The sequence below is a fragment of the Apodemus sylvaticus genome, chromosome 20 (assembly GCF_947179515.1).
Source record: "Apodemus sylvaticus chromosome 20, mApoSyl1.1, whole genome shotgun sequence".
In the NCBI taxonomy this organism is placed as follows: domain Eukaryota; kingdom Metazoa; phylum Chordata; class Mammalia; order Rodentia; family Muridae; genus Apodemus; species Apodemus sylvaticus.
The window spans coordinates 11541925-11560519 of NC_067491.1; the positions used below are offsets into that span (position 1 = coordinate 11541925).

The 18595-nt window shown below is 45.3% G+C and overlaps 1 protein-coding gene across 2 annotated transcripts in view; it reads left to right on the plus strand.

Annotated features, from left to right (window-relative positions):
* Positions 1 to 18595, plus strand: part of Srgap1 (SLIT-ROBO Rho GTPase activating protein 1) — a 283518-nt gene that overhangs the window by 156135 nt on the left and 108788 nt on the right. For both annotated transcript variants that reach the window (XM_052164951.1, XM_052164952.1), the window contains exon 4: positions 9076 to 9138. In XM_052164951.1, coding sequence (XP_052020911.1) covers positions 9076 to 9138 — 63 coding nt within the window. The remainder of the gene's footprint in view (positions 1 to 9075; positions 9139 to 18595) is intronic.

Genomic DNA, 18595 nt, shown 5'->3' on the forward strand with positions numbered 1-18595 from the left:
ATGTGGAATGAGCAGGGGGCGGGCACAGTTGGCGAGGACCATGCGGGATGCCTTGTGGTGCACTCCGTGGAAAACCGTAAACGGCCGTCGGAAAACCCGAGTAGTGTACAATCAAAGCGCGAGACCTGCGAGAGAGCACAATATAAATAGGAAATAAGCGAAAAGGATTTTAAAGGAGTGACTTATTGGTGGTCCAGCTGGACGGGGTTGAAAGGGGAAATTCTCCCGATGCCTCAGGCCAGCGGTCCTCCGCCAAATGACAGGGCTGGCGTACCAGGGGCACCTTGCCTATCAGATACTTACATTACAATTCATAACAAACAAAATGACAGATATGAAGTAGTCATGAAATAATTTTATGGTTGGGGGTTGCTACAACATGAGGAGCTGTATAAAGGGGTCCCCAGCCTTAGGAAGGTTGAGTCCTGTGCTAGCCATTCCACAAGGTACTGGGGGAGGGGTGTTGGTCTTCACAGCCTCCATGTTCCCTGTGGGAGAAGGGAGGTTGGGAGCCCTTTCCTGGCTGTTCTCTGGGGCGGGCACAGCCTCCTCTGGCCTCTTTCCACCTGCAGGTCTGCTCTATGTGAGAAGTATCTCTTCATGCCTTGTTTGCCCTCCCTTCCCCCGCCCCCCCCCTCCCCCCCCCCCCCCCGCCAAAAATGCTGATTCTTCTCATGAGATGAAGACTAGAAAGATAAAAATAGAACTTTAAATTTCAATCTGAGTTATTAAACCTGTGTGTCCAGGGACTGTTTGTGCCTGGGAGGTGGCTCGAGACTGGGAGTGAGGGAGTCTTTATGGTTCATGCTGTCACACACGAACAGTGACTTTCTCCAACTCACGGAGCACTGTCACACTGGCCTGTGGATCCCAGCAGCAGATGTTACAGAAGACTTCTTCCTTCAGGATTAAGCCTTGACTTGCTTCTAGAACAACAACTGTGGCTGCTCCCCTCCCCCTCCCCCCATCCCCCCAAATCTGCTGCCTGTCTTCTGCTGGCATGGGGTTTCAGCTGAAGGAAGACAGCCTCCCCCCCACCCCTCGTCTCACCAAACCCCCTGCCTGGGGTAGACTTTCTTGTGAGGATAATTGTCTCCTGTGAGTTTCATGATTTTTTTTCAAGATAAGGTCTTCCTTATGAATTCCTGGGTTGGCCTCTAGCCAAGGCTAGCCTCAAATCCATAGCAATCCTCCTGCCTCAGCCTTCCAAATGTTGCTATTATATGAGCTGCTGTGCCCAGCTCTAGCTTTGACTTCAAGGGAAAAGACCATGTCTCTTGCCAGACAGAAGGGAATCCTTAGGAAATCCTATATGCTCTCTTCCTGAGACAGGGCTGAGGCCATTAAACCTAACCCTGTTTTCTCCATTAGTGTTTTGGAAGAAACTTTCTGACTCTGTCTTCAGAGTTCATGTGAGAATTAATAGGGCTCTATTAATATAAAGACCTCGAAATGAGGTTTAGGAAGTTAAAAGCATACACTCTGTGGAAACATGACCTGACCTCTTTACCCAGAATTTGTATCCCAAACCAAACCAAGTGTGAGATGCTAAAGCCATCCGAAGCACTCATTAAATATTTAATCTGCTCTGCCTCTGTCTCTCACTCCCACTCTGACTCAGCACAAGGTCAGGATTCCTGAGTTGGTCACCTCAGTATATTGACTTTATACTCCCTTTCTGATAGCCAGAAAGCCTGTGAGTCAGCCAACTAATCCTACCACACAGGTCACTTGATGGGTGACTCAGTGTGGTCACACTGCTCCTATTAATTACGCCCTTTGTCCTGCCGGCCCCTTTCCTTTCTGGAATGTCCCGGGCCACATGCCCGTAGGTTTCTAGTAACAGCGATCTGGCCAGCACGGAGATTCCTAGGCTTGGGGAGCTGACCAGAAAAGGGGTTAAGGTTGTTCTGTGGGACCCGTGAGCCCCCGTGAGAATGACTTGACCCCTGTCAGGTTCTAATCTGTAATAGCATCCCTTGTTTTGTGTATTCTCCTCTTGCTGTGGGTGTGTCCACCATGATGTCCTTACCAGAGCTGTCCTGGGTTTGTTCTTAATGCTTCCAGAGCTAAATAATCCTTTGTGTGTGTGAGTGGGGGGGGGGGCAGAGAAGGGGAGAGGGGGTATATGATGTATGTGTGTGTGAGTGTGTGTGCGTGTGTGTGTGTGCGCGCGCGCGCGCGTGAGAGAGAGAATATATGTGTGCACGCGCGCGCACGCGTGTGTGTGTGTGTGTGTGTGTGTGTGTGAGAGAGAGAGAATATATGTGTGAGTGTGTGCATGTATGTATATGTGTGTGAGAGTATGTGTGTGAGTGAGTGTATGAGCGTGTGTGCATGCATGAATGTGTGTGTGAGAATGTATGTATGAGTGTGTGAATGTGTGTGTGTGAATGTATATGTGTATATGTGTATGTGTGTGAATATATATGAATGTGTGAATGAATGTGTGTTTATGATTGTATGTGTGAGTATGTGAATGTATGTGTATGAGTGTGTGTCTGCATATGTGCATGTGTGCTGCACACACACCTTTTTTTTTCCTTTTTACAGTTACCCAATTGCAGATATTTGTCATTTTACTATAGTAACAGAAAAATAAGCAAATCCAGCTTGTCTGGTTCCTCTGTGAGATGGAGAACTCTGGAGGGCAGAGTTCAGATCTGAAGCCCTGTTATTCCCTTGAGGGAAAAAGGGAAACTGAGTAAGCGTGATAAATTGTGTTCAGTGTGTAATAACAGCCATCCCAATGAACCCTGGGACATAGAGAATATTCAGCACTTATTTATTTATTGTTATTATCACTATCAACATCATCATCATCATCCGTCAATGGGGGGGAAATTTAAGACCTGCAAACTTTATACTGTCTTTAGTAACAGTATAAAGTAACTATGAACATTGGCGGTTTGAATTCAGACTCTAAATTTTAATCACCAGACCGTTTGCCCGCAGATGGTGATCAGTGAGTTAATCATGAAGTCACTATAAAGGGAGAGTCTGATTTTTCTCTGGGGAACAACTTGCAAGAATGACTCAGAGCAGCTGGTGCGGCTGCGTCTGGAAGATGGAAGAAAGCAGAACCCGGGCAAAGGAGAGCGCCTGAGAAAGCGCTCTAACTGAAAAACCTAGCTTCCAGAAGTGGGAAGCGCCCTGAGGAACTGCTTCCATCTGATTGGCCGGTGGGGCACTGATGATTGATGTGGGCAGGCCCATCCCTCTGTGGGCGGGGCCACCCGTAGGAAAGTGGTCCCAGGTTGTTTAAGCACAAAGAGAGAACAAGAAGGCAAGCCGGTGACCACCATAGTTCCCTCCATGGCCTCTGCCTCAGTTCCTGCCTCCAGGTTCTCTTGACCTCCTGCCTGACGTCGTGATGAGCTATAAGCTGTGATATGAACTAAGCCCACTTGCTTTGGGCCATGGTTTTATCCTAGCAACAGAATCTAAGACAGAAACAAAGGTATTGATGAGGCGTCCATCCCGAGATGCATCGCAAGCTAAAATGGTTTCAGTTAGAGGAAACCTGATTTGTTTTTTTCTTAACATCCAATGACATCCAGAAAAGTTAATCAGCCAGAACAGCTAGGATTGGTGACTATGGAGATAGGGCACCGAGTCTCAAGTGAACCTCAGATTTCCGACTTAAGGAAAGAGCACCATTGACCTGCATGCACTCTATGCAGTATACAATTGTAATAAGCCTTTAAAGCCCTTCCGGTGTTGAGTCTTAAACTCACATTTTCATCCTTAGAAATTGTTCATCCAAGAAAATGCACTAAGCACATAACACAAAATACACAACTGAGCTTATTAGTGAAATCACACGGCTGGCCACCTAGGTCCTCCGTGAAGTCCCCGTTTTAGACGAAATGGGAAGTGATTGGCCAGGCCTAACTTATAGAAATTGGGTATCCCTGGCCTCTGCTTCCTACGCAACTGTTTCTTCTTTCAGAACTGTCCTTGTGTCCTATAGCTTCATTGTATAGAATTTGACAGGGACGATTTGTGCCAACTAAGAAGAGTGCATCAGTTTTGGCAAAGGAGCAAATACCATGAAGTATCCTGGAACACTGCAGGGCACGGGGTGTGGGGAAAGGGAAGTGGGGGGGCGGAGGGAAAGCCGTGTCTAGCCAGAGCTAGCTGGCTCTGGCAGTGCAGATGCTGGAAATTTTGACTAACGCTCTGGGGGGTGGGGGGGCAGGTGGGTGAGGGAAGTGCTCAGTCTCGAAGCCCCAGGCCTCACGGAGGCCAGGGACAACAGGTTCCCTAGCTGGATACGAGGAAGAGCTGAGGATCGGGACTCTGGGGACAGCTTGGTCAGCCCTGGGGTGGAAGGGGAAAGAGGTTGGAAAGGAAGGCCTGCTGGGTGGCTCCTCCTTCGGGCCAGCGAATCCTTGGTCCGGTCTGGTGGCTGGAAACGCTAGGAGACAATCTATTGGTTTTAGCGATTTGTTGTAGAGAAGGAGAGTGAGAGAGGGGAGATAGAGAGGTAGAAGCATGGCCACCTGGAAAGAGGAGGAAGAAAATGGGGAGGGAGGGGGAGCAAGAGACAGAGACAGGACAGTAAGAAGATAAGAGAATAAGAGAGAGAGGAGGGGCCAACCAGCCCCTTTTATAGTGGACCTGGCTACCTGGCTGTTGCCAGGTAACTGTAGGGCGGGGCAAACCTGGCTGTAGCCAGGTAACTGGGGGTGGAGTCCAGTCAGAATACTAGGTGGGGCATGGCCCTATGTGACTGAAGGCCCTGGGATTATGGAGTTGAGGGCATGATTTCAGGTGCCTAGTGTCTGGGAGCATGGGCAAACAGCCTTCCATCCCTCGTGTATTAAATCCACTGGGTCGGTGGGGTTTAAACCGAGCTCAACCAGAGCACTGACTGCCTTACACAGTCTGACAGAACACATGATACACACACACACACACATAAACACACACACACACATAAACACACATATACACAAACACACACATAAACACACACATATAAACACACACACACACACACATAAACAAACACACATACACACATAAACACACACACACATAAACACACACACACACTTAAACACACACACACAAACACACAAACACAGACACATAAACACACACACACACACCATCATCTAAAAACTATTGCAGCTCTGATCACTTTCTCTCTACCTTGGATCAGAATCCCAGAACCCTGCCAACACACATCAGAAAACTAAACATCATTTCAACTCCTGCAGGCATAGCATGGGAAGAAGTGGTCTTTCCTATGTTTCTAGGGGCTCTGAGTAATTAGGGGGGCTCTCCTCTATGGAAAAGTAACACTAACCATCTATATCTCAAAGAGCAGAGAAAACATTTTATCCCTAGCAAGTATAATTTGTTAGTATTTTTTAATATTAAAGGAAGAGTCGTTATTCTCCTTAAGATCTGTGTCATATGTTTGTTTGTTTGTTTGTTTGTTTGTTTGTTTGTTTGTTTTAAGCATGGCCAACTCTTGCTCAAGTGTCAAGGGTCTCTTCCGTTTTCAACTTTTAGTGGGCTACAACCCAGGTGCACAAACACCCTCCTGAATTTTGATGGCCTTCGACCATCCAGGAGTTGTCTAAAAACTTGTTGTTTTATATGCTAATTAAACAACAAGAAGGATTTCAGTTTATCAGTTTAGAATTGTGCTCCAACATCTGTCCTGATCGAAGGAGTGATTTTTTTTAAGGTATCTGAAGTAGTCTTTAAAGTACAACATTACTTCTTGCCGTGACAGTAATAAATGGGAGAGACGGTATGACTGGAATGGGGTAGGGAAACATGAAGAAGTGACCCTTGTAAGGTTTCCATGCTGTGAGCCCAGGAGCCTGCCCAGGGCCTTCTGATGTTGTTCTGGCCTGTGTATCTCTAGATACCACGACATTTGAGTTCGTGTTTCTCCCATACATTAGTCACATAAAATAGCATTGTTAAGTAGTCAGCTCCTTATCAATCCCTACAGACTACAGAAGTGGAGGTGACTCACGCCTGCAATCCCACACCCAAAAGGGTGAAGGAGCGTGACCACAGGTTCAAGGCCCGCATTGACCACTTAAGATTTAATCTCAAAAGAAAATAGATGATGGTAGAGGGAAAATGGTGAGTTATGATTTCTCCTACCGGGTCAGGACAGGTTTGGATTGTACCTCAGTGAACCAAATAGAAACTGGGATACTGCATTCCAAGGGGTAGCTTGGGTTTCTGCTGAAATCCATTCTTTTCCCATCTTTCCATGATCTCCAAGATGACCACTAGAGCGGGTCCTTCAGGCCTCGTTCACAGATTGTAGGTATCTTGTCATACTGGCTTCAGGAGTTAGCAAGTTTCTAGTATATGCTTCATTAATTCATTGTCACAAGCAGTAGGACCCCCAAGATGAAGTGTAGGAAGCTAAGTTAGGTCTTGCTCTAGTTGTCGGGAGACACTGAGACTTAGATCAAAGTGGGTCCATCTATACTGGTGAGGCTACTGGCTCAGGCCTCAACAACAACAAAAGGCCAAACCGATAAGACAAAGATTCATGGGAGGTGGGACACCACGGGAGGGAGACACCGGAGTCGCATGTAAATTTTGCAAAATTCAAGTTCATTAGCTGCATCTGTCACTGAGTTTCCTTTGGATACTGGACAGTGCTGCTTACACCAGGCGCTGACAGTGGCTCAATCTCTAATGTGCATTTATGAATTTTAAATACTGCTCTGTCCGTGACATTTGAGCATGTGGAGACGGAGACTCACTCTTGAGGAAAACAGAGCCTACACGTGGTCTGCTGTAGTCAACGGGAACTTGATCTCCCCACGTTGGGACTCTGAATGCATACATTACAATCTCCTGTGACTTCAGCCTGGTGTGTTTTTTTAATATCAATTTTCATCCAAAGAACTGGGCACCAATTTAAACTCTCTAATGGGATCAAAGGCCACGGAGGAGTCCTGCTCAGTTACCCACGTGCCAGGTAGCAAGTCCAGAAGGAAAATATTTCTTGGCTAAAATTTCCAAACAATAGCAGAGAAAAAAATCCCATTGCTTCAATTAATCTCATCCCAACATATTTAATCAGGGTAAAGGCTTAGCTTGAGGCTCTAAGAGCTGCCCATGTGACTCTTGGCTAAACATCTTAGAACAAACTCTCTATGTTGTGCATTTTTACAAGACTTCAGGTGACAAGCATTTTAACTTCATCTTTCACAAAAGGCCTGTCTCTCCCTCTCTACTGTCTGTCTGTCTCTTCTCTGTCTCTGTCTCTGCTTCTGTGTGCATGTGTGTGTGTGTGTGTGTGTGTGTGTAAACACACATGGAACCCAAGTGCACACACACCCTACTGGATTTTGATGGCCTTTGACAATCCAGGAGTTGTCTAAAACCTCATTTTATATATGAACAATGAATGGTACTCTAACAACTGTTATGATCGAAGTGACTTCTTGGGTATCTGGAGTATTCTTTAAAGGACATCATTACTTTTTTGTTGTGACAGTAATAAATGGGAGACACGTTTTTTGACTGAATGGGGGAGGGTAACGTGAGGTGACCCTTGTCAGGTTTCCATGCCATGAACCCAGGAACCCTCCCTATAAGTGTCACAAATTGTGTGTGTGTGTGTGTATGTGTGTGTGTGTGTGTGTGTGTGTGTGTGTGAAGTGTGTTGAGGAGGCAGTATGTCATGATGCTTCAAAGTAAGGGCTCTAGAGTCAGAAAACCTAGTTAGACTTCTTGGAAACTTTGGTTCTCAGTTGAGGTTTTGTCTTTTACTGTTGATTGTAATGCTAAGTGTTGACCTCCACGATTTAGAGTCTAATGTAGCCTAAGGGACCCTGCCCCCAGTTATTTCTGATTGGTGGCCAAAGATGCCAATAGCTAAGAAGAGGAGACACAGGCAGGGTTTAGGTTTCCCAGGCTTGAGACCTGCCTGCCTGTGGGCCGTGTACTGGGCTGCCTTGTCTGGCCTCAGTGAGAGAGAATGTGCCTAGTCCTGCAGTACCAACCTGCTGCGGCAGGGGGATGATCACCAGGGAGGGCTCCCTCTTCTCAGAGGAGAAGAGGAGGAAGCAATGGGGGAAGAGCTGCAAGAGGGGGCACTTGGAGAAGAGGGGGGCTGATATTGGGATGTAATTAATTAATTACCAGGCTGTAGGTAGCATGGAAACCTATACAGCCCAGAGCTCTGTTATCATCCCCCACAATCTATAGCTGACTACGGGATGAACTCAAGACAGAGTGTGGATGTGGTTCCCTTTAAAATAGAGCTTGCTGAAGACAGTATTCAGACAACCCTCCATCAGCTCCGCATAAGCAGAGGGAGGGGTCAACTCTGCGGTGTAGTCCTCTAAAAAATCACTTCAACATAGAGGTAGGAGCACGCGCCTTGAGTGGACTCGCTGCCCTGCAGCTTGGGGAAAGCTGTCTTAATGAACCAGGAGAGTTCATCTCCAAGAACCTTGCTGTCTGGGAGTCACCGCAAAATTCCTGATTATTTTGAAGAGGAAAACTAGTTGTTCAAATTCTCCTTTTTTTAGCTCTTTTTTTTCCCCGTTTATTTTCCTATTGTTGCTGTTGTGTGTAGGGTGTGTCTGGGGTGTGTGTGTGCCTCATTGCTGGCCTCTGTCCTTTAATTGAGACAGTGGCTCAGGCTGGCCTGAAACTTACTGTTGTCTTCCCTCAGCCTGCCTAATGGCCAGCATTGATTGTTATAGGCAAGCACCACCATACCTGGCCTTCAACTCACCTTCCAAGCGAGCGTGACACTTCACGCTGTGTACATCACCCACTTTCTCCCGCAAGGTCTGATGTGACCTGTGGGAAAGCCAGTCAGGCTGTCAGTCATTTGTCCCTGAACACCCTGGGGAGACGGACCATCCGGCCACGCTCCTGAGTATAAGAGCATGGTTGGGCTCACGGTGTTCTGTGGCAGTAAGGAAGGAAGCATTGGGTTTCTATTCTGTTATATGCATCCTTACATGCATATAAAATCTTAGTAGTCTTTAAACGATGTAAAACTTAAAAGAACAAATGTTCTCACACATTGTAATTTCTTTTTTCTCCATTTCTTCTTCTTTGTAGAGCAAAGAGATTGCGTTCCAGCTTCACGAGGACCTGATGAAGGTTCTTAATGAGCTTTACACGGTGAGTTCCCGCCCTCCCTTCTTCTGGGGCTTCGTGCTTTACATTTCTGGTCACTTCAGAACTTCCTCCAAGCTGTAGCGTTGACCGACGCCCTTCTTGTTAAATCTGGGATCAGGTAACCAGCACGCCCCTCTGTCAGCCCCTCCTCATTTAGAGAGAACCATCATATGAGCATGTGTGCACTTAACACACACACACACACACAGAGAGAGTTAAATACTTAAGGAAATAGAACATAGAATCCTCAATTAGACATATTTTACCTGTTTAGATTATATAAGATATGTATTCAATTCCTGAATATTTTACTTTAAATTGTCATTTAAATTATTATTAAATTGTTATTTAAATTATTAGGTGTGAGCAATTTAGAGTCACTTTATGGTAGGACTTTAATTTCTGCCTATTTATTAATATCTTACAGAAGTGAGGGTTGACCCTAGGGTCACTTGCATACATAGAATACAGAGCTGTATCTAACTCTTTCTTTATTCTCTTCCATATGCCCCTCCCCCATTTCAGTTCAATTGGTTCTTTGGTAATGACACTGCACTGTTTTTTTGGTTTTTTTTTTTTTTTTTTTTTTTTTTGGTGTTTTGGGTTTTTGGTTTTTTCGAGACAGGGTTTCTCTGGGTAGCCCTGGCTGTCCTGGATCTCACTCTGTAGACCAGGCTGGCCTTGAACTCAGAAATCCACCTGCCTCTGCCTCCCAGAGTGCTGGGATTACAGGTGTGCAGCTGCCGCCACCACCACCCAGCTATCTTTATATTCTTATAATAATTTGCTTTATTTGACTTACATTTTACTTAGGGAACTGTATATCATCATAAGAAGTTAAACAAGCTAAAACCACTTTTTAAAAAACTACTAATATTTTTCTTAATTTAAAATTTTATTCGTTCCTAAAAGTACATCTGTATACAATATAATTTGATAAATCACATTTCTCATGTCCCATTAATACTTGTTGATTAAACGAGTTTGTTAGCTAGTTAACCCTTTAAAAAAGTAACATTTTCATAAAATGCACTATGGTTGTTTCTTCTTAAGATTTACTTTTATCTAGGTATATATGTGTGTGTCTGTCTAAGCACAAGTCATATATGTACCCATGCCTGGCGTATCCAGAAAAGGTGTCAGATTGCCTGGAACCAATGTTCCGGGCAGCTGTGAACTTACTGAAGTGGGGACTGGGAACTGAACTCAGGTCCTCCGGAATAGCAGCGATCATTCTTAACTTTGGAGCCATCTCCCCAGCTCCCTTCTGAGATTTTTATATCCAGATGATATTGGAGGACACGGCTACATTTTGTATGAGCATAACTTTTCGTAGAGCACATTTGCCAAATTCTTATTTTGGATTGAAAAGATAATTTCTATATGTTAATTTCTCCTTCAGAAACTTTGATTATGTACAGCCTGCAAAACTTTCATGCTATGAGGCCTACCAGTATACTAAATACCTCATGAAATGGAGTTTTAGTTGGCACAGGCCAGTTGGCTGCCCATGAATTGTGTGATTTGTCAATCTCTAATGACCCAAGGTGTCAACCATTTCTAGAAACTTCTTAATTTAAAGCTAAATGAGCTTTGTGCCTCTGAGAGAGGTCAGGCAGAGTGAGTGCTGCGTTCCACTGAACTACTTTAAAAAGTCAAGTCTGCATTGTGCTTTCTGTGGAATTCTCCTGCCTAGGGCATTGTTTGCCTAGCAATCCAAACCCACCTTTGCATTCACCTAACAAGTCTACTGGTTGTCACAACACCGTACACAGGAGCTTTGTACCTATGTGCTGTCAGAGACATAGGAGTCAAGATTCATCACCAGATATGAAATCTGTCCAGTCTCTCCTAGGTCATTCTGTCCGCTGGGCTTGAGTATTTGGCAGGCCCTGGGAGTTGGCTGGAGTCAGCTGGCATGTGTCCTCAGAGCTGTAATCAACATTAAAGCTAAGGTAGCCAGGTCCTGCTAAAGGTTAATAGAGACTGGATGACCCTGTCAGTCATTGAACCCCTCAGTCGGTGTGGCAATCAGATCAGGAAAAAGGCAATGATGGAGATCGCTTTGAGCTCCTAGAAAGAAGAAAAGTCATCTCAGAGAGCAGCTCAGTGGAGACCACAGATCACCTTCTGACCAGGCCCGCTCAGTCAGGCAACAGGTTCTCCAGTGCAGGGGTGAGGATTGAAAAGAAAGAGACAATTAGACAAAACTGCAGCATGACCCCAGTCGGTTCTGAGACTGAAGGCGGGTTTAATAATTGTCAATCCCCTTTTATACCATTTTAATTACATGCAGGAATTGAGATCAATAGTGGTACAATGAGGAACAAGCAAGACAGTAAACACAAAATTGTCCAGGCAGTAAGCAAAGTCCCACTATCACTTCACTGACAGTTGTTTCCAAGGGTGTGTAAGGATGACCAAAATACGGGAGCCTACTTTCTTGTCCAAGCCCCAAATCTTGCCTGAAGCCTGCTTCTGCCTTAACCTACTTCCTTATTATGCCCTAATGTCAGATTCCTGCTTGAAGACCTTGTCCTTGGCCAATGTCAAGTTCCTGCCAGGCAGCATGGTACCCCAATAAGGCTCTCCACAACCTTCAATGAGAACTTCCCTGCTCCCCACACCTACCTCACACATACATGCACTCTATACCACACACACTCACACACTCACTCAGCACACACATACAGCACATACACACAGCACAACACACACACTCACACCACATACACGCACACTACACCACACATACACTACACCACACACACAGCACACACACACACACTGAAACCACACACATGCACACTACACTACACACACACACTCACACACTACACCACACATACACTACACCATACACACACCACACACACTCACACTACAACACACACACACACTACAACACATACACACTCACACTCAGCACACACACACACACATACACACACTAACCACCCCACCACATACACTTTCAAAAAAGATGTATGTCTTCCTACACTTTATATCAGAGACACACAAATTGTGATCTGTCCAAATGAAATCCTTACGTCTTATGTACTCAGTTTACATGAAGAAGGCATTAAAGTGTAGGACAGTTGAACAATGGACCAGGGGTTGAAGCAGCACAGTTTGGTTTAACCACTGACTAGTATTTTGCTTAGGAGCAAATAACCTTCTGATTGTGTCACGTGTAGAATTTTTTACAGCCAACGATGTCATAATGGTCACTGAAGTGAGGGTTTAAGTGCATTGCCCCAGGGAATTTGGTTGCTGTTTGATGTCCTAGTCAGGCCAACATTCATCCCTCGACTGACCCTGGAAACCACCTGGGGGTTCAGGAGGTGACCATTTGGGAAATACATTAACTTATTTATGAGCAGGCTATTTTAAGTTACAGTCAGCCTCACAGAAGGTGACAGTCTTACACATAGGCTTCCTGCTCTAAAATGTTGTTCCCACAGCACTCATTATTCGGACATTCCAGAAGGCTTTGGCCTGTAACATGCAGATACCCAGGCAAATGACAGAAAGCTACGGTTTGTAATCCCCGAATCTGACCTGTCTACGTTGGATGGTGATGTCATAATATACTACATAATACTCTGACCAATGGAATCAGATGCGTAGAGCGTAAGGCCCTAGGGTTCTGAACGGGGGAGAGGAGGTCATGGCATAAGACTGATATTTCCTAGTCAGGATGTGCATCACGGGAGGAGAGATCTTGAAGATGCACAGGCTAGCTCCTTTTCTATGTTCGTCCATCTTGCTTTTGTTTATAAAAAGAAAATGTGGACTCAAATGGATTCAAGTCTCCTGTTGGATTTTTAGACTGCCACTAGGGACAAGGCAATGAAAGCACTTAAGCTTAGTTTGGCCTTGAATAACAGAGAAGCCAGAAATAAAGGCACACACACTTTAGAAGTTTACGCTCTCTCCTAAGAGTCTGAAGACTATCAGCACAGAGCCGATATCCAGAAAAGGCTTCAGGCTGTTGTTCGGGGAAACCCAAAGGCAGCATCCGGCCTTGGAGTGGAAGATAGTTACAGGAACTCTAGTGTGGCCTCTGCATTCCTGGAAATGGTGGAGAAAGGGAGGAGCAGGCCCCCTCTCTGTCAGGCAGACCTGCATTATGCTTTCTTGTGTATCTCATGAGACTAAGAAATTACAGTCCTTGCTAGCCAGTTCGTTGCTAACGGTTGTTTGTTGTTTGTTTCATAGGAGTTTAGGAAGTTACTCATAGACAGCCATGCCTCCCAGAGTAGCTAAGAGTTATTGCACACCTACTGCGTATGCACTTGTTACTACGCTAACATATTACGTGGTCTCCACACAGCGTCACCAGGAGGTGGTTAACTCATTCTCCTGATTCTGTAGTTGTGGAACCTAAGGGCATAGTGAAGCTTGCCCTGGCTTGCACAGTCTCTAGTAAAGTGAGAACTCAAACCACATCTGGTTCCAGAGCCTGTGTCCTTCACTACCACTCTGTTTCTGTTGGTATAGTTTTAGGAAATCATTCTGAAGCCAGATCTCTAAATGTTACTTCCCCCCACCCCACAAATGAGTGATTTTCGACCTGTTTATACTTGTATATAGGAGTCAATAGCAAGGCTGTTGCTATAATAAAAAAATAAAAATAAAATAAAATAATAAAATAAAATAAAATAAAATAAAATAAAATGTAAGTGAAAAACAAGACCTGTGCCTGCCTGGCAACCTGTGCTGCTTGGAGTCCTCATCCAAATAAATAGCAAACGGGCGAGACCTAGTGGGCCAAAGGTAAAGGGGTACCCAGGACCCCCAGATCCCATTTCTGAGTCTCAGCTGCTAACATACCTCCTGAGTTGAACATTTGAAATAGAGCTACACAGAATAACCAGCAAAGTTGAGAGTGGGGTGAAGAACCCAGCAATAAGCTAGGTGGTGGTAGTGCATGCCTTTAATCCCAGTACTCCAGAGGCAGAAGCAGGTGGATTTCTAAGCTCGAGGCCAGCCTGCCTGGTCTACAGAGCAAGTCCAAAGACAGCCAAGGCTATACAGAGAAACCCTGTCTAGAAAAATCCAAAAAGAAGAGGAAGAGGAGGAAGAGAGGAAAGAAGGAGGGGGGAGGTAGAAGACAAGGAAGAGGAGGAGAAAGAGGAAGAGGGGGAGAAGAGAGAGAAGGAGGAGGAAGAGGAGAATGGGGAAGAGGAGGAGAAGGAGGAAGAGGAAGAAAAAGAGGAGGAAGAGGAGGAGGAAAGGAGGAAGAAGAAGAGGAGGAGGAGGAAGAAAGAGGAGGAGGAAGAGGAAGAGGAAGAAGAAGAGGAGAAAGAAGAAAAAGAAGGGGAGGAGGAGGGGGGAACTGGCAATAGCACTTTAAAATGCCTGGTCATCAGCAAACCTGTATTTGTATCTCAGCTCTGATCATTGCTATCTGCATAGTCTCTGAACATCTATATTAAACATGGTTTCTCCAAAGGAACTCAGCCAATGGAGTGGTAACGCTGCACATGTGGGTGAGGGTGTATACATGTGTGAGTGAATGTATATGCATGTGTCTGTGCATGCGTGCAAAGTAATTTTGTGACAAAGTCTCATGTAGCCCAGGCTAGCCTCAAACTCTATATCAAGGCTAACCTTGAAAACCTAATAGGAAGCCCGGATGTGGTTTCACCTCCCAAATGCTGGGATAAGAGGCATGTGGCACATGTGCAGTCTAGTTATCACAGTTGTGGAGAAAACCAACATCCTAAGACCTTGAGTTAGGGAACTGACGACTCCAGAGCAGCAAATGGTAGAGTTTCTAGTCTGAGTCCAAAAGCCTGAGAAAACCTGGAGGACTGGCCCTGAAAATCCCAGTCAGATTCCACGTGTCCCAGCGTCCCAGCCACAGGCCACCACACAGCGCAGGAGTCAGCATTTCCCAGCTGTTTTGGGCAGTGCAGGCTACAGACGATTGCATAAGGTATGACAGGAAAGCACCGGTTTACACTGTGCACTGGCTTAAGTGGTAATTCCATCTAGAAACACACTCAGAGACAGACCTACCTACGGTGATGTTTAACAAATTAACCAGGCAGCCCGTCGCCTCGTCAGGATGCCATTTAAAAGTAGCCAGCATACCATCTGATCAAGTACCAGAGAAGGGGAGGGATGGATGACTCTGAAGCCACACACACCCCCACCTCTGCCTCAGTTTCTCATTTGCAGTGGCAATCTTAACAGCAGCCAACTCTGTTGTAATGTTCACATTACAAAGACTAATTGTTCATTCGAGACTTTTTAACTGTTTTCTGCACTAGAGGGAATTTATGAGTAAAATACAGTTTATTTGTACAGACCAAGTTCTACTGAGCAGATGTAGCAGAAAGGGCAAATGGTGGTATGTTAGGACCGCTGTGGTGGGAGAGCTAATCCAGACAAAAGCACTCAGGACTGTGGGTAATTCCAGGTGCATTCCTCTCATCCTCAGTATCCTCGTCTTAGTCACCAGTGGGCAGGGATGGTCACCAGCCCCTCCCTGTCTCGTGGACTGGGTGGAGAGGCCAGGGACGGTGTTACCGATGGTGATCGAGTAGTTTTTACACATATGCAAGTTGAGGCTTCCTTTCCACACTGCTTGGAACCAGATCCGATTTTTGAATATTTGCATAGACTTTACCAGATGAACACATGCTTAGTTTAAGCACTGGAGATCCAAAAGGTCCAAAAATATGAAACATCAGGTTGATATTCTAAATCCAGGAGGTTACAGATCTTTGGGGTCAGGGTTTACTCAGCCAATATGTAGGGTTTTTTTCTTAGAGTAAATTCTTGTGGGGGGGAAAGGAACCAAAGGAGATAATTTATGTGAGAAAACTAAATCAATAGTATTAGGTCGGTGCTGGGGAGATAGGTAAGGAAAATCTGAGAAACGGGAATATGACGGGGTTAGAGGGAACATTCAAAACCAAGTGCCTCTAACCACCCCAATAAAGGCTCTGTCGTAATACCAAAATCTTAGGTTAAAGTCAGTTACCCCACTTCGCAAATTATATGTTATAGACATGGGATGCACAACTACTTGTCTTCTGTTAGTATTTCTGTACATTCCATAGGCTTTGTGGCATTTTACAAAACAGTTTAGTGTCAGTAGTGAGCTAATCCTGTTAGAGATTAACATAAGCATAGGATAAATACACAAGAACCCGACGGTTAATCGGTTAATCGTGTGTAGTTGATTCTCTCTTGCTTTGTGCATCAGTACTGGCATTCATGACTACTTGAGAAGTCATCTATCCTCAAGGTCTCTTCAGTCACAAGGAAGAGAACTGAGAAATGAGGTGTGCTCCCCTCAACGTTTAGGTGGGCACGTCCATGGATGTGCTGACTTCACATAGCAGCCCCATGAAGAAAGCAGACCTGATCTCAGCTTTACAAATAGAAACTGGGGCTGCACAAAGCTCAGGGCCACACAGACAGCGTGACTCTCCCAAAATGTGATCCCAGCCCCTCCTCCACACCTGTCGTTCCTCTGCACCTCTGCCTTAGGAAGGATGCCAGGAGAGGCAGAGGGAGTGTGTGTGTGTGTGTGTGTGTGTGTATGTATGTGTATGAGTGTGTGTGTGTGTGTATGAGTGTGACTGGGTATATTGGGAGAATGTGTGAGAAGGTGAGAGGGTATGTGAGAAACTGTGAGTGTGTATGTGTGAGAGTGTGTGTGTGTGAGTGTGAGTGTGAAAGTGTGTATGAGAAAGTATGTGTGAGTGTAAGTGTGTGTATATATGTGAAAGCGTGTGAGTTTGTATGTGTGAGAGTGAGTGTGTAAGAATGAGTGTGTATGTGCAAGCATGTGTGTATATGTGTGAGAGTGTATGTGAGAGAGAGTGTGTGAGAGTGTGAGTGTGTGTGAGAGTGAGTGAATATGTGTGAGTGTGTTTGTGCGAGAGTGTATGTGAGAGTGTGAAAGAGAATGTGTATGTAGAAAGAAAATGTGTGAGAAAGAGAATTATGTGAATCTGTGTGTCTATCTTTCTGTCTGTGTGTCTGTCTGTCTCTCTGTCTGTCTGTCTGTGAGACCTGGATACGTCCATTTGGAGTACCTTCAAAGCATTGTCTCTCATTTAGCCTGACTGTGTCACTGTCCATACCTTGTGTCATACCAGTTCAGACTGGTTTTTGCTGCGATCTGCTGTTTTGATTCCTTCACCTCTGTTTTCTTCCTTCTGAGCCCAATCCTATTTGTCCAGCAGCATAAAAGGCAGGTAGAAGCTCTGGTGGGCACCATCCCAGAGGCTTCTGCAGGGAGTTGCTGGAGACCCTCAGCACAGCCCACCCTGGCCTTTACATATGTGTGAAGCACATAGCTTCACTGAGCACAAGAAGGAGATGGTTATTGTTTTAATGGGAATGAGAAGGATGATGCTATCACTTTGAGACTTTCTTGAAACTTCAGCCTCAGGGAACTATAGGGGGAAGCCTCTAGTTGGTCTTGAGTTTACAAAGCAGGAGCCTAGCGATCCTGAGGAAGCCCGCCCCAGGCAAGGCTGGAGGTTCTGAAAGAGCTTAAGACACTTGCCTTATATTAGATTTTTCTCAGTGAGCCTCAAAGAACTGTGTGTGTGTGTGTGTGTGTGTGTGTGTGTGTGTGTGTGTGTGTGTGTAATATTTCTTTTACCTCAAGGGCACTTTGAGTATTTGGAATCTATATTCTGTAATGAAAATGAAAATGAATTCCTTTGAACTCCAAAATGAACTCCAAAAAGGCCTGAGTCTGTTCAGCAAAACCCTGAACAGAAAGAAATAAGGAGGGAGGAGTATGTAGGAGATCCCCCACTCTGAAACCCTCACTGAATGCCCCATTCCCTGTGAAGTCACCCTGAAAGAGAGTTTACAAACGCATTCTACTTAGAGATCATGGACAACGAACTGTTTCTTTTTTTTTTTTTTTTTTTCCGAGACAGGGTTTCTCTGTGTAGCCCTGGCTGTCCTGGAACTCACTCTGTAGACCAGGCTGGCCTCGAACTCAGAAATCCACCTGCCTCTGCCTCCCAAGTGCTGGGATTAAAGGCGTGCGCCACCACTGCCCGGTAAACGGACTGTTTCTTGATGTCTGCCCCTCGCTTTAGCTGCTTGCTACTTCAACGGAAACAAAAAGCTGCAGGTAGCATGGGGTCCCTGGTCAGTATACCCCAGAACTGGCTTTCAGGGAAGGTTAGCAGATCTGACCGGCTTCGTGTTAATCCCCCCAGTGACTGCAGCTTATAAAGTTAACTTCATAGATCTGTGACGAGAGCTATTTGACATTTTTATAGAGATACGTTTTAGGACACTCCACTCATTAATGATGCCCAGAACCCCTTAGTTCCTGCTAGGCATTTTCATTTTATTAACGAGATTTGAAAATCACTCATGTATCTGTGGGGCTTCTGTACCACAAATACACAGATACAAATAGGACTGTCTAAGTGAACGGTATGAACTTATTTCCCCAAAATTATTT